Source organism: Trichosurus vulpecula, chromosome 2, assembly GCF_011100635.1.
Source record: "Trichosurus vulpecula isolate mTriVul1 chromosome 2, mTriVul1.pri, whole genome shotgun sequence".
Classification (NCBI taxonomy): Eukaryota; Metazoa; Chordata; class Mammalia; order Diprotodontia; family Phalangeridae; genus Trichosurus; species Trichosurus vulpecula.
In genome coordinates, this window is record NC_050574.1 from 264,031,605 (window position 1) to 264,056,131 (window position 24,527).

The 24,527-nt window shown below is 37.0% G+C and overlaps 1 protein-coding gene and 2 pseudogenes across 1 annotated transcript; 1 reads left to right on the forward strand and 2 right to left on the reverse strand.

Annotated features, from left to right (window-relative positions):
- Nucleotides 1-4,593: 4,593 nt before the first annotated feature.
- Nucleotides 4,594-12,643, reverse strand: LOC118836969 (annotated as a pseudogene).
- Nucleotides 12,644-12,741: 98 nt separating this feature from the next.
- LOC118836970 (olfactory receptor 8D1-like) lies at nucleotides 12,742-13,689 on the reverse strand. Its single transcript, XM_036744035.1, has one exon. It carries the CDS (start codon nucleotides 13,687-13,689, stop codon nucleotides 12,742-12,744), a length of 948 nt encoding a protein of 315 aa, XP_036599930.1.
- A 5,540-nt stretch (nucleotides 13,690-19,229) lies between these two features.
- Nucleotides 19,230-19,898, forward strand: LOC118836972 (annotated as a pseudogene).
- The last annotated feature ends 4,629 nt before the right edge of the window (nucleotides 19,899-24,527 follow it).

Genomic DNA, 24,527 nt, shown 5'->3' on the forward strand with positions numbered 1-24,527 from the left:
AGGTTGTTGTAAATTATAAAATGCTACATAAATGTTAGGTATAACAATTATTATCAATTTGACCACAGAGTATATAATTTTTAATATAATTTTAGTATAATTTTTTATAAAAATTTAGTGTATATAAAACTTTCAAGAAAATTATCTCTCAACATGTTGGTTAGTCAATAAACCTTTATTTAGTGTCCACTACATGCTAGACACTGTGTTGAGAAATGAGGATACAAAGAAAAGTAAAATATAGTTCCTGTTCTTGAGGAACTTAAAGTGGAATGACATCGACAACATGTAAATAACTGTAGAAACAAGTTATATAAAGGGTAAATTGAGAAAAAATCATCAGAGTAAAGGCAGTAGAATTGTGAGAGATTGGTACAAACATCCTATAGATGGTAGGATTTTATATGGGACTTGAAGGAATCTAGGGTAGCCAGGAGGTGGAAATGAGGAAGAAGAGTATCCCAAGCATTGTGGATGACCAAGAAAATCAGTTGAAAGATGGAGTGTCTTGTCTGAGCTACAGTAAAGGGGCTAGTGCTATTGGATCAAAAAGTATGTGGTAGAGTTATATAGATTATGAAGGGCTTTGAAAACCAGAGAATTTTGTTTCATCCTGAAGGTGATACGGAACCATCGGAGTTTATTGAGTAGCACTGGGTGATATGGTCAGATCTGTGTTTTAGAAAGATCACTTTGACAACTGAGTGGAGGATGAGCTATGAGGAAGAAACTTGTTGCAAGCAGAACAACTAGAGAGCATATATGATAAATGTTATAAAGATAAAGGCTTTAGCAACATAATGGATGTAGGAAAGAGTGTGAGGAGTCAAGGATGACATCTAGTTTGTGAGCTTGGATGACTAGGGGAAGGTGGTGTCCACAACAGGGAAAAAAGGTAAAGAAAACAAATGGAGGAAAGGTAATGAGTTCTGTATTGGATATATTGAGTTAAAGATGTCTATTGAATGTATAATTGAAGATGTTTAATAGCCAGTAGGAGATTCGAAACTGAAAGTCAACAGAAAGGTGAGGGCTGGATATGTAAATTTGAGAATGATCTGCATAGAGAAATAATTGAATCCTTCAGAACTGACGAGATCACCAAGTGAAAGAGTAGAGAGAAAAGTACAGTGTGCCCAAAGAACTAAAAAACCGTGTATACCCTTTGACCCATCAATGCCACTATTAGGTCTATTTCCCAAGGTGATCAGGGAAAAAGGAAACTAACCTTTACATTTTAAAAATATTTATAGCAGCAGTCTTTGTGGTGGAACCAGACATTGAGAGGATGCTCATTTATTGGGGAATGGCTAAACAAGTTGTGGTATGTGATTGTGATGGAATCCTATTGTGCTGTAAGAAATGAGCATGATAATTTTAGAAAAACATGGAAAAACTTGCATGAAATAATGAAGAGTGAAATGAGCAAAGCAAGTGAACACTGTATGCAGTAGCAACAATATTGTTCAAAGAATAACTTAATAACCAAGCTATTCTGAGTATTATAAATATTCAAATCAATAACAAAAGACCTATGAAGATGCCATCCACTTTCAGAAAAAGAACTGAAAAATAGAAGTATGCATAGTGTGATTTAAATCTCTATCTCTATCTAAAACATACATATATGTATATATACATATACATACATATATTTACACACATGCGTATGTGTGTGCATATGAAATGGTGGTCTTCTCTAAAGTGGGGTGAGGTGGAAGGGAAGAAGATAGTTCAGAACTTAAAATGTAACAAAAACAAAGAAAATTAAAATTTTTTAAATGTAGATGGACAAGAGAGGAGAAGAAACAAATTAAAAACAACAACAATATTTTAGGAATAAGTTTATTGTATATGGTGAGGAAAAGGTTCAATAATAACTAATGCCTTGATGACTTTTTTCTTTTAAGAACCATCAGACCTGAGAAGTCTAAAGATTTAAAATGCAGATTGCAGACCTAGTGTAAGAGCTCTGAGATGATAGTGCCTGAGAGGAGGAAAATAGTTAATGATATGTGGATCCTGTCTCTGTGGGGTGGGATGTTCTATGTTTTCCCTTAATGACTTTTGGAAGGAGCAACACAGGAAGACTTTGACAGAATTGTGTCTCAAGGAAAGACTGTCAATCTGAGAATAACTGCTAGGATATGAATGCCAGGCTTAAGGTTATCTCAAGCACGGATTGTCCTGCTGTGTTCCTACTCTTCCTCCTTCACATGTGCTGACTCTCCCAGTTAGGATGTAAACTCCTTGAAGGCAGGGACTATTTTACTTTTGTGTTGTATTCTCAGTGTACTGTATCCTCCAAACACAGTGCTCTGAGTTATAAGGATATGAAGGATGCACAAAAGAAAGTCATGAAGGGCAAGTTGTTTTCAAGGTCTACATGGTAAACAGCAAATCTAAAGATCATTAAAATATTTATATTCTTCCTAAATATTCCTAGACTTTAGATATTCCTGTCCTGAATAGGTCTCATCTTGGACAACATATTTCTCGTTAGGTTCCAGACATAGATGAAAAGGAGGGAGGAGGGTAGAAGAAATAAGCAATGCCACTCTTTGTCTCCATCACCTAAGCACACACCATAGGGAAGGGTCCTGAAAGGGGTTTACCTCTAGTCCCATCTCACTAAGTTAAAACAAACCATCAGTGTGTCTCAGGCTTCCCTATGCCCTCTCAGATCACAACTACTTTTTAGTTCAAGCATATGAAATTTGGTTACTTACCTTATTCCTGTCAGAATTAGAAGAGTCAGAGCATTGATGATTATTTCTCTCAATTCTTATAATGTGAGAATAATTCATAAAAGTTATTGCTATAGAAATGGTCAACTGACAGGACTTTGATGCTGCTGCTTCAAAGGTGGGATTATTTGAACACTTCTGACAAAGTTATGGATAATTTTAAGGTTCATAAGAAGGAAAGAAGCTCTCTTCTCAATACTTCAAAGGCTACTAGGCTCAATTAGGGATAACAACCTTTTCTCCAAGCTGCTTAGTCTGAATGAGGGAGGATTTTTATTTTTGCAATGATTATCTCAAGGAAAATTTCCCCAAGGAAATGGATGAGAATAGATGGCTCCTTCAGGATTTCTTCACTCCACAGTTGGTGTCCCTGGGAGAGAAGCAATTGCAAGGAGTGTATTTGTCTGTAGATAATGACATTCCCATGAGCATTTCTAGAGACTAGGGAAGAATGGGATTTCTCTGCTGGTGGTGGAGCAGGAGTAATGGTTAAGTGTGATGGTGAAGGTATGGACTGGAGTCAGTGAAAACAATCTCCCCAGACAGATTTATGAGGAGTCCCTTCAGCTCACTACTCTCTTACATCCCACCACCTTAGGTTTTGAGGGCTTTTTCCTAAAGAAAATACTATCTCCTATCCCTTAAATCCTTTTCATTCTTTGCTTCAGAATTAGGTCTAATTGTTTGGGCTATAAAAACCTTTAAATAGATCCAATATTTCCTTTTACATTAATTTGCTCTTTAATTAAATATAATTCAGCAAGTATTTATTAAGCATCTAACATGTATCAAGGAACTAGGGATATAAAGAAGGGGGCAATAAGCATTTGAATATCAACCACTATATGCCAGGTAATGTGTCATGCACGTTTAACAAATGTGATCTCATTTGATCTTCACAATAAATTTGGGAGATAGTTACAATTATTCTTGTTTCAGAGTTGAAAAAACTGAGGCGGGCAGAGGCTAAGTGACTTGCCCAAGTTATAGAGCTAGTAAGTGTCTTAGGCCAAATTTTAACTCAGGTCTTCCTGATTCCAAACCCAGAACTCTCTCTGCTGTGCCACTAGCTGCATACAGACAAAAACAAAATAGGCACTGTCTTTAAGGACTTTATTTTCTACTCAGGAAAAAAGTATGTGGCAACAGTTAAATATAAAAAAAATCCAAAGGCAAGAAGAACAGAAAGATACAGTACACATTGCGACTGTGTATCATTCAACTAAATTCAATAGGCGTGTCTTGATGGCTTAATATGCATCAATTCAGTATTAAATACTATCCTGGGAAATCAATTTTTGTTGTACATTTATTTGTTCAAATAATACTTGTTAAAAGCAGAAGAGTAGTGAACAGGCCTTTTGGTTTTTCAGAACAAAGTCAAATAAATAATTTAAAATCATTCCATAATAATCAGAGAACTTAGAAGGGTTCCTAAAGGTGATCTTGTTCAGCCCTACAATTTGAAACCAAAGTAGTCATTACCATGATCTTTCTGTGAGAGCAGAGCCTTGAAACAATTTGAAGCACAATATGCAAGTTCTGCTGGGATAAGGGTTAATGTAAACATATGCATGGACTGGAAGGCTCTGTGCACCTGGAGGCAACCTGTGGAGGACAGACACTGACATCAGGAAACAGAAAATGAAGGCATGTGTTTGCCGTCATTCCTATGTTGCCCAAGATGAGACCTATTCAGGATGGGAATATCTAAAGTCTAGGAAGATTTAGGAAGAATATAAATATTTTAATAATCTTTAGATTTGCTATTTGCCATGTGGACCTTGAAAACAGCTTGCCCTTCATGACTTTCTTTTGTGCATCCTTCATATCCTTATAACTCAGATCACTGTAGATAACTGTAGATCAAGTGGTTTACCATGGAAATCACTGTGAAACAAAACATTGGCCCTACTTTCTCCTGGTCCACACTATTGGAAACTGGTCTATAATATGTTGAGGAACCATTAAAAAAGAACAGAAACAGCTGCCAGATGTGAGCCACAGATGCTGAAGGCTTTATAACAGCCCTTTGTAGATTGTATGTGGGTGATGCTCAGAAGAATGAAATGGTAAAAGATTAAGATGGGCAGAGTTGTGGCCAACAAATTAAACCCATCAACAATCATCACCAAAAGTTCATCCTGGAGCAGGAGAGCTCCAGGATGTGGAGAACATGATAGAGGCAATGATGGATAATATCATCCCCACAAAAGGACAATCTGTCTAGACAAGTTGTATGAGCAATGACCCCAATGCCCCCCATTGTTTGTATACCTGCCACCAGCAGGGAACAGAACCATAGCATTGTGATGATATCATAGGGCAGGGGTCTACAGATGGCAGCATAATGATTATAGGCCATAGTTGTCAGCAGGTAGAATTCACCAGTCACAAAGAAGAGGAAGAAAAAGAACTGAGCCAATGTATCCTATTGTTTTGGCTGTAATGACAGAGAAATAGCTGAGATCTATAAACTACATGTTACTGAGGAAGTAGTATATGGGACTATGAAGCTGAGAACTGATCCAGACTAATAAAATCAAGCTGAGGTTTCCCCACCATGGAGACTAAGTAGATTCCTAGAAACAAAAAGAAGGATGGTATCTGGAGCTCTGGTTTGTTAAGCCCAAGAAGATAAATTCTATCACAGTGATGTTATTTCCCATTGCCATTCTCTTCCAATAATTAGGTTGGAAATCTTCAGAGGTGTGAAATATCTTTGTAACCGAAAATGAATTTTATATTCTGTCTCTATTGCTTTGCCAATTTGCTTTGTCTCTCTCCAGCTGTGTGTCTGTCTGCTGTCTGTGTGTATGTGTGTCTGTCTCTGTCTCTCTCTCTCTCTCACACATACACACACACACACACACACACACGCACACACACACATACACACCCCTCCCCTTTGTTTTTACTTGTTTGCTATGCAAATGAATAATGCCAATTTATCAAAACTCAGACTAAGCAGTGGATCTGATGAACGCATTCATAGAATCATAGAACTGAAGATAATTTGAAAATCATTTATCTCAGTTTGTCTAGTTCAGTGACTGGATCCTGGATTCCCATCTATAACATGTTTGACAAGGGATTTTGGAGGTTAAGTGGGACAAAATAAGAAAAACTGGAACAATCTTTTGTGGTGATGAACTCATGGTAGCCAATGGTGGATGATAAAAAAAATGCATTAATTCATGGCTGAGTAGGCTTGTTAGGTTTCATGAAGCTTTTTGATAACAAATTACTGAAGGGTATAATGTATGAGTCAGTCTGGCAACTTAAATTGATTCCTCATTTTCTCTTATGGGAATTTTGACAGGAATGTCTACTAATTTAAGAGCATAGCAGTAAGGAAATTTGGTCTTTTGTCCAGAATAACTTGGCCTTTTAAAGTTTAAACTGAAATGTTTTTGATGAAGGCAATTGTTAAGAATTACAAAAGAGGGAGCTGCTCCAGACCAAAGCAGAAGCGGCTGGCTGGGAAACCATCGTGGGAGACAGGCTGGGAGAAAGCTGGGCGCCCGAAACTGGTGGAGATCCCCAGGCCTCCCAACACAGGATGGCAGTCTGTGGAAGCGAGGAGAGGCAGTGCAATGCCACCGGCAGTGAAAACATCTACTCCTGAGGCTTGCAGCCCGAAAGAATGAAACTCGGCTTCTGGGAGACATAATGTCCAGGTAAATGGCTCTAATCCCTCCCCCCCTCACCTAGAGAATTCCTTGGGAAGAAAAAGAACACTGGAACAGAGGAGAAAGAAGTGGGGCTTCAGTGATCAAATAGTAGAAGTTCATTAGTCCCAGAGGGGCAGAGACGGCAGGGGTCAACACCAGGAGCCCAGACGTAATCTTGCTCCCCCAGGGGAAGTGCCAGACATTAGCTCAAACAACAAACAGCTGAGACCATTGCTGAAGAGCAACAGTGCTGGAGAGCACCCATAGGGAGTGAGACGTCAGGGAGCCAGACCCCTCCCCCACACCTCAGGAAACTGAAGGCTATAATTCTAAACTCACAATCCCCAGAATAAGAAAGCTGGGACAGAGAGCCCTGAGCCCCAAAGGCAGAAATTTGTTGTACAGCCAGGAAAAGGCAAACCAACATGAAGAAGAACACAAAAAAAAAAAACTGAGGATAATAGATTCTTTTTATGGAGACAAAATACCAATTTGGAAAAGGACAGCAATGACACTATAGATACATCTGATACCTCAAAAGATAACGTGAACTGGTCTCCACCCTAAAAAGCATTGCTGGAAGAGCTAAAGGAGGATTTTAAAAACCAAATTAGGGAGGTAAAAGAAAACATGGAAAAAATGGAAAAGTCCCTAAAGAATAAGATTGGCGAAATGGCCACGGAGATTCAGAATCTGAATAGAGAAAATGACACCCTGAGAAGTAAAATCAACCAATTGGAAAAGGAGACTCAAAAGCAAAATGAAAACACTAACTCATTAAAAATTAGACTTGAGCAAGTGGAAGCTAATGAATCTATGAGGCACCAAGAAGTAGTAAAACAAAATGTAAAGAATGAAAAAAAATAGAAAAAAATGTGAAATATCTGATTGGGAAAACAACTGACCTGGAAAATAGATCCAGGAGAGACAATTTAAGAGTTATTGGTCTACTGGAAATCCACGATGAAAAAAGAAGCCTTGACAGTATCTTTGAAGAAATTATCAAAGACAACTGCCCAGAGGTCCTAGAACCAGAGGGCAAAATAGTCATTGAAAGAATTCGCCTGATCACCCCCTGAAAGAGATCCCAAACTGAAAACACCAAGAAATATTATAGCCAAATTTCAGAACTACAAACTCAAGGAGAAAATACTGCAAGCAGCCAAAAAGAAGCAATTCAAATATCGTGGAACTACAGTCAAGATCATGCAGGATCTCTCAGCTTCCACATTAAAAGACAGAAGAAATTGGAATATGATATTCCGAAGGGCAGAGGAGCTGGGACTACAACCAAGGATCAACTACCCAGCAAAACTAAGCATAATTTTTTAGGCAAGGAGATGGACATTCAGCGAAATAAGGGAATTCCAGACCTTCCTGATGAAAAGGCCAGAACTCAATGGAAAATTGGATCTCCAAATACAAAACTCAAGAGAGACATAAAAAGGTAACCAAAGGTTGTTGAACTGAACGTTGTTGTTAGGATAAAATGATATATTTTTAAAAGCATTTTATAAATTGTAAAGTGTTATACAAATGCTAGCTATAATTATCATTACTAGTAATTTGCACACAGAGTGTATAATTATTAGATCACAAAGACTTTCAAGAAAATTATCTCTCAATATGTCAGTTAGCCAATAAACATTTATCAAGTGTCCACTCCATGTCAGGCATTGTGTTAAACATTGAGGATACAAAGAAAGGTAAAATATAGAACCTGTTCTTCAGAGGCTTACAATGGAAGGGTAAAGACAATATGCAAATAATTGTGCATATGTAATGACAATTAAGGTGGTTCTTTTTTTTTTTTTTAGTGTTTTGTCTTTTAGAATGCTAAAGTAATCAAGTGCCTTTGATTAAGTCTTGCTAGGTGCAAAGCCTTAGGCCCACACCCTTATGCTAACTAGGTGTTGAGCCCCAGGCCCACACTCTTTTGCTGATTAGGTGTGAAGACTTCATACCCTAAGAATGATGTATAAACCCAGAGGTTAGCCTTTTGTTTGGAGTTCTCACTCACTGGAAGATTGTCTTGTGATTTGACCAGATGAGACTCTGGGTAGCCTCTGGAGTCCCCTGGCTTTGAAAAAAACCCCAGATGTTGGTGCTTTTCTGGTAACTATGTATTGTGATTTGGTCTGTTTATATTCTTTCTGTTTATAATTTCTGTTTGTATTTGCTCTGAAGTTCAGGGTGCTGACTTTTCCCCCTGAACTAAGTGAATGGTATATGTATGTTTGATAAAAGTGAGATTGTTAATCCCTTAAAGTTGCTTTCCTTAGGAAAACAGATCAAAGAACCTGTACTAGCAGCCCTTCTGTGTGCTGGTGTTGTTGGTCTTACACAGCCACAGTAGTGGCCAGCAACATTGTTGTTACAGTATAAACAAGCTATATATGTAATAAATGGGTGGAAATCATGAAAGAAAAGGCCATAGAATTTTGAGAGATCAGTAAAGGCCTCCTATAGAAGGTAGGATTTTAGCTAAGACTTGAAGGAAGACAAAGTAGCCAAGAAGTGGAAATGAGAAAGCACAGTATTCCATGCATTGATGCCCAGAGAAAAAATGCTTAGAGTCAGCCAAGAGATGGAGTGTCTTGTTTGAGATACAGCAAGGAGGCCAATGTCACTGAATCAAAGACTATGTGGTAGGACGTAAGGTATAAGAAAAATGGAAGGCAGAGGAGGGACAGGTTATGAAGATCTTTGAACACCTAATAGAGAATTTCATATTTGATCTTGGTGTTGATAGGGAATCACTGGAATTTATCCAGCGGTGTATGATATGGTCAAACCTGTGTTTCAGGAAGATCACTTTGACAATGGGGAGGACGATGGAGTAACGGAGTAGACAGAAGAAACTTGTGGCAGGCAGAATGACTAGCAGTTTATTGTAATAATACAGGCATAAACTTATGAAGGCCTGCTCCAGAGTGGTGGCAGTGTCAGAGAAAAGAAGAAGGCATATGTGTGAAATGTTATAAAGTAAAATCTGAAGGCCTTGGCAACATAATGGATATGGGAGTGAAAGAGAATGCAGTCAATTAGGATATCTAGATTGTGAACCTAGATGACTGGGAAGATGGTAGAGCCCTCAATAGCAAAACAAATTCAGAAGATAAAATGGTTCAAAGGAAAGATAATGAGTTCATTTTTTTGGATATTCAGTTAAAGATAAATTTAATAGACAGTTGGAGATTTTAAACAGAAAGTCAGTGGAAAGATTATGGTTGCATAGAGAAAGAATTTAATCTACGGGAACTGACGAGATTACTAAGTGAAAGAGTGGAGAGCAGCAGAGAGAAAAAAAATAGGAGAGGGAGCAAATTTTTAAAAATGGTATTTATGGGTAACATTTCAGGCAGAAGTTTATTGTATGGATTGAGGAAAAGCTCCAATAATAACTAACAGTGGGGTGACTTTTGTCTTTTAAGAACCATCACACCTGAGAAGTCTAAAGATTTAAAATGCGGGTTGCAGACTGAGCATAGGAATTCTGAAATGATAGTGCCTCAGAGGAGCAAAATAGCTCCTATGTGGATCCTGGCTTTTGGGGTGCCACGTTCTATCATTTCCCTTAATGACTTTTGGAAGCAGCAGCAAAAAGGAAAGATCTTGGCAGGTTTGGTTTTGGAAGAGACTGTCAATCTGAAAATAGCTGCTAGGATGGAAATGTCTGACTTAAGGTTATCACAGGCACAGAATATCCTAGTATCCTACTGCATTCCTTCTCTGCCTCCTTCATATGTGTTGACTCCTCCAATTAGAATTTAATCTCCTTGGAGGTAATGGCAATTTTACTTTTGTATTTATATTGCCAGCACATTATATCCCCAAACATAGTGCTTAGTATATCCTAAGTGCTTAATTTATCCTTTCTATCCATTTGTTTGAAAACCTAGAGCTTACTGTCTATGATCAGTTGAAACAGGAAGAGATGTAGGATGTCACTTCTGCCCTGGAAAAGCGAAGAGAGCTTTTCCTGAGTCCAGTCCATGGCAAGAACAAAGGGCAGACAGTCTACAATACAGGAACATGCAAACCCTAGGTGAGATGTGAACATTGTACCCACTTTTGTTTTTACCTTCAAGTGGTTTTAAGCCTTCACAGTTACCCTTGGACCAAGTCATCAACAAAATTAAGACCAACTTATCATGAAGAGCTGAAATTTTGTCATTAAAATTTGGGAATTTATAAAAACTAGCATTGTAAAGTGTCCTTCATTATGCTATCTGCATATTTCTCATTAAGTTCCAGACATAGATAAAAAGGAGAGTGGAAGAAATAAGCAATGCCTCTCTTTCTTTCCATCATCTAAGCACACACTACAGGGAAGGGTACAGAAAAGGGGTTTTCCCTAGTGCCACCTCACTAAATTAATTAAAAGAAATATTCAGTGTGTGTATCAGGCATCTCTATGCCTTCCCCAGTTCACAACTACTATTTAGTTCAAGCATACAGAATTTGTTTACTTGCCTTATTTTCTCAAAATTAGAGGTGAGTGGACTGATGATGATTTTTTTCAATCTCTTATAATGAGAATAATTCGTAAGGGTCATTGCCACAGCATTGGTAAACTGACAGGATTTTGATGACAGTGCTTCAAGGGTGAGATTGTTGGAACATTTTGAATAAGATTTGGAAAATTTTGCAGGCATAAGGAATGAAGGTCTATGCTCAATATCTCAATGGCTACCAGGTAGAAGCATGAGCAACAGCAACCTTTTCTCTGAGCTGCTCAGTCTAGATGAAAGAGGATTTTTTCCCCAATGATTATGTCAAGGAAATTTTCTCTAAGAAAATAAATGGAAGATTTTTATTTGCCCAAAGCTTATCTCAAGGAAAATGCCCCTGAGGAAATGAATAGGAATAGATGCCTGTTCAAAATTTCTTTATTCCAGGGGTTGTTGTCTCTTGGAAAGAAGCAATTGCATTGAATGTGTTTGTCTCTAGATAAATACATTCCTGTGGGTATTTATGGTGACTAGAGAAGAATGTAACTCCTCTGGTAAGTGGAGCAGGAGTCAGGCTTAAGTGTGCCAGTGAAAGTATGGATTGGAATCAGTGAAAACAATCCCCCCAGACAGTTCTGTGAGGTATTTCTGTTCCCTCAGCTCACTGCTCTCCTGAATCCTCTCAACTTAGGAATTGAGGGCTTCTTCTTATAGGACATAGTATCTCCTATTCTTTAAATCCTCTTTGTTCTTTGTTTCAAAACTGGCTTTAATTGAGTTTTCCTCTCTTTCCCACTATTACTATAAAAACCTTCAAATAGATTCAATAATTCTTTTTAGATAAAGTTGCTCCTCAATTAAATATAATTCAGGAAGTGTTTTTGTCTTATTTATTTATTTTGTATTTTATTTTCCCCTGGTTACATGCAAAAACAATTTTTAACATTTTTTTAAATTTTGAGTTCCCAATTATCTCTCTTCCTCCCTCCCCATCCCACCTCATTGAGAAAGCAAGCAATTTGATACAGGTTATGGATGTGCAGTCATGCAAAACACATCCATAATAGTCATGTTGTAAAAGAAAACATAGACAAAAAGCCTCAAGAAAAATAAAGTTAAAAAATCTGTATTCAGACACCCTTCAGTCTCTAGGAATGGATAGCATTTTTCTTCATAAGTCCTTTAGAGCTGGATCATTGTATTGCTGAGAATAGCTAAGTTATTCACAGCTAATCATCTTACAATATTACTGTTATTTTAAAAACATAGCACATTTCATTTTGTATCAGCCCATGTAAGTCTTTCCAGGTTTCTCTGAGAACATCCTGCTCCTCATTTCTTATAGTACAATAGTATTCCGTCATAATCACATACCACAACTTGTTCAGCCATTCCTCAATTGAATCAGCAAGTATTTATTAAAGACCCACTATGTGGGCAGTAGGCATACAAAGAAAGATATTTAGAAGATATTTAAGTGTAAGGTAAGCATTTGCATAGCAATATAATTAGAGAAATTGGAAAGATTCCTAATGGTGATCTTGTTCAGTCCTATAATTTGAAACCCAGGCGAAGACATAAACATGAGCAATCTGTGAGAGCAGAGCCTTGAAATATTTTGAAGTACAATATGCAAGTACAACTGAGAAGAAGGGGATATGAGGGCATAGTTATGGAGTGGGAGGCTATATGTACCTGGAGGCAGCCTGTGAAGAACAGACACAGACATCAGTAGTGACAGAGAATCAAGACATACACTTGCCTTCATTACAATGTTGTCTAAGGTGAGGCCTGGTCTGGAGGGGAATCTCTACTGTCTAAGAAGAATTAAAAGAAAAGTTAATATTCTAATGATCTTCAGATTTGCTATTTCCTATATGTACCTTGAAAAATTCTGCTCTTTATGATTTTCTTTAATGCATCCTTCACATCCTTGTTCCTCAGACTGTAGATCAAAGGGTTCAGCATAGGGATCACTGTGGTATAAAACACTGAGGCTACTTTCTCCTGGGTCACACTGTTGGAACCTGGTATATAATACATGACCAAGATGGAACCATAAAAAACAGAAACAGCTGCCAGATGGGATCCACAGGTGCTAAAGGCTTTATAACGGCCCTTAGTAGATTGTATATTAAGGATGTTCAGAAGAATGAAAGTGTAAGAGATCCAGATGAGCAGAGTTGTAGCCAACAAATTAAATCCACCAACAATCATCACCAAAAGCTCATTGATGTAGGTGCTGGAGCAGGAGAGCTTCAGAAGGGGAAGAACATCACAGAAGTAATGATGGATAACATTGTCCCCACAGAAGGACAGTCTGGCTAAGTAGCTTGTATGAACAATGGCCCCAATGCCCCCCATTATGTATACACCTGCCACCAGTAGGGAGCAGAACCATGGCACCATGGTGACATTATAGAGCAGGGGTCTACAGATGGCAACATAACGATCATAGGCCATAGCTGTCAGCATGTAGACTTCAGCAATCACAAAGAAGAGGAAGAAAAAGAACTGAACCATGCACTCTGGATAGGAGATGATGTTCTTCTCTGATACAAAGTTCTCCAACATTTTGGGTGTAATGACAGAGGAGTAGCAGAGATCTATGAATGAGAGATTACTGAGGAAATAGTACATGGGAGTATGAAGTTGAGAACTGACCCAGATTAATAAAATCAAGCTGAGGTTCCCTACCATGGAGACTAAGTAGATTCCTAGAAACAAAAGGAAGAGTGGTATCTGGAGCTCTGTTTGGTTTGTTAAGCCTGAGAGGATAAATTCTGTCACAATTGTGTTATTTTCCATTGCCATTCTCCTCAAATAATTAGGTTGGAAATCTGCAGAGGTGTGAGAGAAACAGCTTAGTAATGAAAAATGATTTTATATTCTTTCTCTATCATTTTTTCAGTCTATCTCTTTCTCCCTCTGTCTCTGTCTTTATCTCTCACACACCATACACTGTTCCCCTTTGTTTTTTCTTGTTTACCATACAAATTACTAATTCCAATTTATCAAAACTTGGATGAAGTGTTGCACCTGATAAACCTGTTCATAGAATTATAGAACTGGAGAATTGAAAACCACTTTATCTTGGCATGTCTAGTTCAATAACCGTATAGAACGCCCTCTACAGCAAGGAATTTTGGAAGTTAAATGGGGCAACAAAGAAAAAAAACACAAAACCCCCTAAACCTATGAAGAAGGCTTTGGTCTAATAAAGTTAGGCAGTAACAGAAAGCACAGAGCTTGACCAATATGATCTAGGAACTGCCAGGCTCAGAATAAATTTTATAATGAGGTAATAAGTTCCCCTCGATTAAGATGTCTGGGCAGATGTTGGTTGACTATGCTAGGGTTGGTAGTTTCATTTAGAAGATATTTAGGTGTAAGGTAAGGAGTTTTCCTTCATTACTTCCAAGGTCATTTCTAACTGTAAGACATATTCTATGTTTCTATCATAGATGTAAAGGCTACTTATCACCTTAGAAATCTTCTATTCCAACCTCCAAATTTTACAGATGAGAAAACTGAGACCAAGAAGTTAAAGTACAGAAAGGATAAGCATGTTATTAATGGAGAATGCCAAAGACAAATTTTGTGTATTAAAATTTTGCCTGAGACTGACATTGGGTCTAATCAAGAGGAAAGCATGTTGCCCTAGTCAGTCAATCTATCATCACTATTTAAGTATCTACTAAGTGGTAGGCACTTAGGACTAGAGGCATAAAGAAAGTAAAAATCAATCTCTGCTCTCAAGGAACTCACAATCTAATGGATTATGCATTACATAAATAACTAGATAAATGTAAGAATATAATATGTATAATATAATCTCAAGAATAAAGCCCTGAGTAGTGGGAGGTGATGGGTGGGGCCCTAGAAGGGTATCCTGAAGAAAGCAAGGTTTGATTTAAGGAGAACAAAGTTATACTCCCATCCCAGTGTCATTTACTGGGTGATATGGTTGACTTACCCAACTTTTAGACCTTGAGCTTTTTCACCTCTAAAATTGGGATAACATACCTAGCAGGTTCTTTTTATCGATGTCTGAACTTACAGAGGTGTGGTGAAGCCTATGAATCCTTCTTGAAATATGCTTTTAGATACATAAAGTAAAGTTCATAATATTACAAAGGAACCCAAAGGCTAGGAAAGAGAAAGATTTATTTTTTCCATCCAAGTTCATAGACTCCCTGACATCTCTCCACAGATCTCCAGGGGGTCTATACAAGATAGATTAAAAGCTCTGAATCTAAAGCAACATCCCTCATTGCTTTTGAAAAACTATATTCCTCTCACATGTAGAACCTATACACTGACTTTAGTTTTTTGACTGTTAGTTCTGAAAAACAGCTGTATAGAAAGATGCCCATGAGGAATAAGGCTTAAAATTTTTAGATATTATATTTTAGTTGCATTATCTGCACTCGATCATCTTCTAGTTGCTTTAAGGGGAGAAGTTTGAAGCTTACAAAATCAATACATTTGTAGCACAAGTTCTAGAGCTACTTTCTCACTCTCAAGAGGAAGTTGCCCCCCAGACCTCAGTTGGTTACTTCTCCCCTTAGTGTTCTAGGCTCAGCCTAAGGAGGTTATTTTTTCTAATCCTATTTTTCATTATCCCACCTCAGCATGCTCCCACCATTAATTATCAGTAGAAAACAATAAACAGCTAGACTAATTTAGATTTTATAAATTCATACTTACTAATGCAATATGTTACTGTGGTTGTTCAGTTGTTTTTGTCTTGTGCAAGGCCAAATTTGATTTGAGGTCTTTCTGACTCCATGCCCAGTGATCTACCACAAAGCTGTCCCTAAGGTGGTATAGTAATAACAATTAATAAGTCACCCCAAAAAAACCAATAGTAATCTCTCCCATAAGTACTTCAAGAGTTTAGAAGAAAGTGAGATCAAGCTTAGAGAGTACATGGGGCAGTTGAAACTCATTGCTCTGATTGCCAGAGGAGTATTTAATGCCCTGTAGCTTTTCAGCCTCCAGCATGGTACAACATCTCTTTTGGTGTCCTTGAAATTATTGCATATATTTCTCCAAATATTAATAAATTAAAGATTCTGTTTCATTATAACATCAAACATGTATAACCACTAATGTTAGAGGGTCCATCGCATTTTAAGATTCATTTTTCTTTTCTGGGACTTCTGTGATACCTCTTTAGTACTTACTCATGTTACTCTAAATTGGGATCTTTTAATGTTATACATGTCTTTGACGTTTTGGTGAAGCCTCTTCTCAGGATAATGTTTTAAAATGCATAAAACAAAATACATAGGATAACAAGGGAAATTAGCCATATTGAAATATATTTATCAAATTATATTTTTAAAATTAAGTTCATATACCAAAATTTAAGAACATGAGTGCTAGACAGATTAGAAGGACACTTACGTTATGGTTCTTCATATGGATGAAGTTTTTAGAAAACCATGTGGAATTGAGTTTCACATTCTGCTGCTTATTGGTCTTCATAGTGACATAGCCTAGTGCCTCTCTTGATAAAATTCCTAAGTAGGGGCTGAAAAGGATATGTGCAAGTCTATTATTAGCCTTGGAGAAGCAAAACAAAAAAAGAGTAGGATTTAAGAGGTCCTGAACTCAGCTTCTGGAATTCATTGGCCAGAATGAGGAATGATTAAAAGGATAATGAGTTTCACTTATTTTTTTATCAGCAGATAAGAAGTGGCTACAGGGAACATTATGAAGAGGGGATAATATTTGAGCCACCAGTCTAAAGACAGAAAAAATAACACATATGACACACACAAAAAAATTTAAAATGTGAAAGGGAGAAGAGAATATTATTTATCCAGTGACTTTTATTTAATATACTAAAAGGTAGAGCTTATCTCTATTCTTATTTTGTTAAATCAGCTAAAATTGCGGCTAAATATGTTTGGGGCATGGGCAGCTCTGCTTAAAGGTGAGTTCTCTTCCCAAAATTATTTCTATTTCCAACATCATGAAAAACTGGTGGAATTTGTGTACTTACCTGAATCCTGTGAAGAGTAGAGAATACTATAGTTTGCTTTGAGAAAATGAAAACTAAAGAATGGATTGTCTCTGGTTTTGAGAGCTTGAAATATTTACAAGCCACTTTAGTAAATCACTTTAGCTACAAACTATTTTCAAATAATTTGATACTCAGAATGACCTGGAAGGGGCAGAGCAAAAATAATCATCCTCCTCTTACAATGAGGACACTGAGACTGTTTCCCTCCATTAAATTACTTGTAAATGACACTATCCAGACAAGAATCCATATATTCTCTTGCCTATTGCAGGGCTCTGTCCAGTAAACTATGAAAGTTCACAGAAGCAAAGGAACTACTTTCTTACCCTGAGATGCACACTTTAGCAGAAGAAGCATTTCTGTTTGTCATTTGGAGATATTTGTACCGTAAGAACTGAGTACAGTGGATCCCCTAGGACTACTTAAACCCTTGAAGTTAAGACTCTCCAGAGAAGAAGAAATTATGCAATCTTGTCTACCTTTAATAATAATGCTCCCAGTAATATCTCTAGTAATTAGAATGAGAGCTGAATTCTTCCTCCATGATTAAACACTATACAAACAGAAAAATCAGGGGAAATTACTCCCCCAGCATTGAGAATGGCTGTGAAGGGTTAGGTAAGGGTCACTTAATTCAGTCTTTCATTTATTCCATGAGTAGATGCCTTCTTCTTTGTTAGCTGTGTCCTATTCTGTTAATCATCTCTCAGAACCTGGAAGACCTTACACGTGCACTTAAAAAAGAACATCGTTTCTTTTACTTTACCATTCTCCAACCTTTACTTTGAAATTTAATTCAAGGAAATGGCTCTTTCTCATCCTCTATTGTGAGAAAACCCTTCCAACAGTCATTTAAAAGAGAGTTAATTTATATTTTTCACAACTGTTTTCAATAACAAAAAAAAGCTGCCAGAGTTGACTTTCCCTTTAGGATTCCATGTGCCCCTCCTGTACTCTCTTCTCCCTGTTCCAAGTACAGATGATACCTGGTTTGTCACTATATACTCCATCTGTAAATTGAGAAAAATTGATTCTGATTCCATTTTGTAATTAATTCTATTCTGTATCACCCCTAACATGTTGTAAAATTGCCTAAGCCATGTTTCTTTGTTTATGAGTTAAGTTCAGAAGTTCAGCTTTTGTCTCTGTGCTATGTTGTGCCATAAATCACCTTAATTCAAAGAAATATATTGTCTCTCTGCATCTTACTGCCCATGTGTATTTTTGGTGATGTAATTGGGGTAAGTGACTTGCCCAGGGTCACACACTAATAAGTGTCAAGTGTCTAAGGCTGGATTTGAACTCAGTTCCTCCTGATTCGAGGGTCAATGCTCTACCCACTGTTTCACCTGGCTGCCCCTACCCATATATAAGGGAGATCAGGTAGGTAAAATTGTAAATATGAAGTATTAATTTAAACTGTCTAATTTTTGTAGGCCATTAAAACCAAAGAAATTAATGTAAGGGTAAAAGAACTAAGACAAAAAGAACTCCTGTTCACTATAAGTCACATAGACAGAATGTACAGAGATCAACTTAGGTATCATCTGTTTGCATTTTAGTTCTTCTTTAGAGTTCACAGTGAAGTCAAAATGCTAAGAATAGCTATTTCATTATGAATGAAAGTAAACTAAAATTTCCAGATTGAATAGGAAATTTATTAGTTTTTCAGGGATTATAGAACAAAAATAATTGAATGAAAAGAGCAAATAAATAAAAATATTAAATGTTTGCATTTATGGGGGGAAAGTCATATCGGGGAGTCCCTTATTATTCCACTTGAATGGTTGCTCAAAGAGAAGATGGTGTACTCCTCATCATAGGATCTAACATTTAGTTCAAAGAGACAATAATAAGTATCTCTTCCTGTATTTGGAATTCCTAACCTTATCAAAGATTTTCTTTGCAGTGTATTATCAAAAGCATTTTACTTTTCTATATCTTATTTCTCATTCTATCTTGGCTATCACTAACCTTTTCTCTAGTTACTGATCTAAGTTAATCACACTGATGAAATTGAAATTTTTGAATTGTTGAAGTAAATGTTGACATCCAATGAAAATGGAAATTAGGAAATTGAACATAGGTGTGTTTATGATTGTGGTTGGAGAACATTATTCATTTGTGTAAACATGAATGAGGGTTGACTCCATCTCCACCACCAAATGTTTTCCACGCTCAAGATGTTAAATTACGTGAAATATACAAATGATATAACGTAAACAGTAGCAACACAAATTGGAATTGCCTGATATTTGATCAGACTAATAGATATTCTGAGATTGTGATGGGAAGAACAGTACCACACAGGCCTCTAGAAATGGCCACAGTGAACAAGATGGACCAGAAATGCAATAGTTTCTGTGAAGCAAGAGAAGAATCTCGGGAAGACAATTCTCTATTCCATCTGGAGAAAACAGACAGGCTTATGAAGCAGCAATTCCAAGAGGAAAAGCTAAAGAGGCTACTTATCCTTTTAAGAGATCTGCCCAGTTCAGAGAAAACGACATTGTCTTTTGTTCTGCTTGGTCAGAATTGTGGTGGTTTTGTTTTCAGCACTGATGCTTATTTTCAGCATTGAAATGGGTATACATATAATGTTAGAGAACTTGATGCCCATGACTGGAACCAGGGCAAAGTAAATAAAGCTATTGATCAGGGAAGATCTCCAGTTATAATAGATAACACTAATAACCAAGTTTGGGAATTGAAACGTTATGCAGAAATGGATATAGGCAAAGGATACTGAGTGGAGTTCCACAAACCTGAAACATGGTGGAAATTTGATTCTGATGAATTAGAAAAGAGGAATTAACATGGGGTGTCTCATGAAAAGATTGCACAGATGTTGAATCATTATGAATATTAAAGGTCCATTTCTATTGTAATGAATTCAGTGGAAACTCCACATAGAAGGTCCGAGAGACTTCAAAGACAGAGGTGGGGAGGCTGTGTAGACTCATGGAGTCACTTTGATGTTGCAGAATAACTAATATTCAATCTGCTTTCAACTAAAATGAGCTTGTGGCTTACCCTAAAAACAGCTTTGAGACCTTCTGGAGGTTTTTAAATATGTTCAAGTCTAATAAAAAAGAACCATCATTACCTCTCAGAGTTTGTTCCCAGAAAACTGTTTAAATTTTAAAATGTAAATAAAAATAGTATATGTTATAAAAAAAATGACGAATGAGCTATTAATGCTAAAGTGTTAGGAGTACTGGTCAACCAAAAACGTATGCAAGATAATAATTTGGGAATAATTTCATAACCCTAGTTAATAGTAACTCAGGATCATAGATTTAGAACTGAAATGGGACTTGGGGGAGGGGGTTCACAAGGTCATTGCTCCAGAATTGAAAGGGCACCTAAGAAGCTATCTAGTTCAACCTTCCCCTTCTTATGGATGAAGAAACTGAGAATAAGGAAACCCAGAGAGGTTATAATAATTTCCCAGGATCCAAAAGTAATAAGCACCATACCTAGGATTTGAATAGAGATATACTACTCTTTCTTTTATACAATATTTAATACTTGTCTTTTTTCCCTGCTAGACTGGAAGTTTCATGAGATAGACAGTTTTTATTTAAATTTCTCATCTCCCCTAGTCCCAGCATAGTGCCATTCAAACTGTAGCTACTGAATAAATGTTTGTTAAATGAAAGAGTAAATGAGTGAATGAGTGAAGGAATGTTATATTGTCAAAAGAAGAATATGAAATAAGTTCAGGAAGTTATGGTACCTCCAAATAATGAAGGACCTTAATTGTCAGGCAAAGGTATTTGAACTTCACTTGGTAGACATTATAACTATCAGATATTTGAGAGGAGGATTGACATGACTATGTTGTTTACAAATATATATGCACATACATATATACACATGGATACATATATACACACACATACATATGTACATACACATACACATATATGTATATATACACACATACACACATATATGCTTATATAAACACATGTATATATGTAAGAAAGATTTTTTTCTGACAGTCCAATAAAACCTTTTAATATCACTGTCAGAAAAAAAACCTTTCTTATGTATATGTGCGTGTTGGCAATTTGGTCTCTAGTTACTCTGCTTCTTTAAAAATCATCCCACTCTTCTGTTAAGTCTCAATAATTCATATATTGCTGAAGCCTAGATTGCAGAATTATAAGCATAATCAATTGTTCAATAATTTGAACATTTCTTCACATCAGCCTTCTTAAGGATTGGGAGATAAACTGATGTTTTCCAATCCAGTGGCCACTGTTGAGTTTTCCAAATTTTCTGACATATTGAGTGCAGCACTTTAATGGCATCATCCTTTAGAATTTTATATAGCTTAGCTGGAATTCCATCACCTCCACTAACCAGTAAGACCTGTCCGCCTTGTGTATGCACACAAACAAAAAAGAGTGTGTGTGTATACAACTGAAACAGCTAAACAAAAACAACCAACAAAACTAGATTTCCAACCATTCTATGAAGCAGTAATCAAAAGAATGATTTGGTTTTGGTTTAAAAAGGAAGATCAATCAGTAGAACAGATTAAATAGACAACATACAGAAGAAATTCAACTTAGTTGGATATCACTAGTAGACCTAAACCCAGAAAGAGATCAAAAGAACAGGGAAAGGATTCATATGTCCAAAAATATTTAAGCAGATTTTTCTTTGGTATTAAATAATTAGAATCTAAATTGGTTTCTATTAGTTGAGGAATGGCAAAAAAAAATATGATGCAGTAATGCAATAGAATACTTTTGTGCCATAAGAAATAACTAATGGTACATTTTCAGAGAAACCTGGGAACACATATGAACTGATGCAAAGTAAAGTGAGCAAAACCAGAACAACTTACTCAATACCAAGAACTTTGTAAAAATTAAACACTTTTTGAAAAACTTAACTAATGAATACAGTGAACATTCATGATTCTATAGGAATGATGATGAAGAATAGTAATCATTGCCTGACAGAGAGTGATGGACTCAATATGTGAAATGTACCATTAATTTTTAGACATGGCTAATGTGGGGATTTATTTTCCTTGACAATGCACATTTATTACAAGGTTTTATTTTTCTTTTTTTCTGTCTGAAAGGGGACTGTCTTTCTACTTTATTTTGTAAGTACTTCCTCTGTTGTCAACAACTACCACTCTAGTAAGTTCTGCTACAGACTGTTTGCTGATAAGATGACTTTGATAGATCTTGCAGTCACATGGACACTGCCTTTTTATGTACATTCATTCAGCTAAAATGAAAAAATAATGAGCATCAAAAAACATCCTAAACAAAATAGAGGTGCCATGGGCTCAAGGATCAATGGTTAGTTTGTTGGTTGTCATGCTTCATGATCAAAGAGGACCAAAATTACATCATTATGTTGGGGTAAAGGTACAGTGTGTCTGACTATGGCTGATTAGACCATTATGAGCTTGCAAGGCTCTACTGCACGTTGGACACAAAAAGGTGGACAGGTCCTAAATTTGCAGGTATGCCATTCTGGTTAGTCCCATACTAGTGTCTCCCACATCTCATCATTGATTCCAAAGTTCTTCAGAGAGACCTTGAGGGTGTCCTTGTATTATTCCTTCTGACCTCCATGTGAGTGCTTGCCTTTTGTGAGTTCTCCATAAAATAGTCTTTTAGGCAAACATATGTTTCACATTTAAACAGTTTGGCTAGTCAATTGGAATTGTGTTCTCTGCATTAGAGTTGAATGCTTGGCAGTTCATCTCTAGAAAGGACCTCAGTGTCCAGTATTTTATCTTGCAAGATGATCTTTAGAATCTTCCTAAAGACAATTCAAATGGAAGAGATTCAGTTTTCTGGCATGGCACAAGTAAACTATTCAGGTTCACAAGCATAAAACAATGAGGTCAGTACAGTGGCTCTAGAGACCTTCAATTTGGTAGGCAGTGTAATGCCTCATCTTTCACACACATTCCTTCAGAGCTTCCCAAACATTGAGCTAGCTTTGGCAATGTGTACATCGACTTTACTTATCTAGAGCATTGAAAATTTCTCTATTTTCTGTAACCAATTGTTCCACATATGGATAGCATGGTGCTGGCTGGTGGAAAACCTCTGTTTTCTTAGTATTAATTTTTCAGCCTCAGGGTAGGATCCCCACCAGTCAGCGTAAGCAATCCAGGTTTAGAGTAGGTGAAGCAGACACTTTTAAGGCACCTTTTCTAGAACCTTTCTCATACCAAGAAATGACTGGTGTGGTCCATAAAAAGGTTGCTCAGACACCCAGGGACTGCTGAACCCCATTGCTGCTTCAGTCCAGTGAGAAGATGACTATATGGCCTGGGCTGCCTATGTGCAGGGTTGTAACTACACCTCCCAGTGTGTCTGCACCTGCTGCTTTATCACTTGCCCATTACTACAAGATACTGAGGTGGATAAAAAAGATAAAATGGTATCATTGATCTCTTTTGATTCATGTTGAAGTTGGATTTAAGTGAGGCAAAGTTCTGCAAAGTCATGAAACTCACTGTCTCTTTCAGAATCATTAGAGTCCAGTGGCAAGACAAAAGTCAATATGAATGCTGATGGATTTGATGTCTAACCAAGCTCTAAGCATTCCATAGCACCTGATTTTGTTGCTTTCATTGGTCATTGGAACAAATTGTTTACATCTGCCTATTCTACCAGGCTAGATTTTATGTTTGGGTAGATACTCCCTAGCTCACCAACAGGTTTGAGACCCATCTATTAGCTTCAACCTGGTTTAGCCTGTCTGCTGAAATTGTCTGGTTGTAACCACTGTACACGCTATAGCTTTTTGGAGCCACAGGTGAAATTTGGGTGGGAAGTAGACACCAAAGATGAGAACACCTTTGAAAAGGGCTTGGCGGTCCTCATACCAGAAGTGTCCCTTTTGAACAATCATAGGACAACTAGTCTTCCTGTCACCCAGCTGCCTACAGTATTTTTGCCTCAATCACTGCCAAGGATGAAAAAAGTGAAAAGGAGCCTATGAAGCATGATCACTCCATTTGCATGAAAACTTATTAGCTTAGCAACTCATGATTCATCTGTCCTAGATTCCTAGACAACTAACTTTGTCACCTTGCAGTATTAATCCTTAAGTTGCTTATGACTAGAAATAGGTTTGCCAAGCCTTCATACATAATTGGACTAGAAGCAGGCAAAGTTTATCTGTTTATGCTTTAAGGACTGAAAATAAGCTGGTAATATCTGTGACTATTTCAAATACTGACCCACCTACCATTGGCTAGTCCTTCCTTACACACACAGAACACATGTCTCTGGTTTGCAATTGGTTTATAAAATGTCTAAAATCCTTCTCAAGCGTAAGACTGATTCTGCAACTTGGTTTCATACTATACTTGTGAGGCTTTGAAGAAGAGTCAGGAAGAAATGATAAAATTCACCACCTGTTAAGTAGCAAACATTTGCAAATGTCTACCCTCGTCAAAAAGACTTTTCTTCTATATGTTACCAGCAAAGTCCAGCAGCAAGAAATAGAGAAATTCCATTTAAAATAACTATAGACAACATAAAATACTTGGGAGTCTACTTGCCAAGACAAACACAGGAACTATGTGAACACAATTATAAAACACTTCTCACACAAAGTCAGA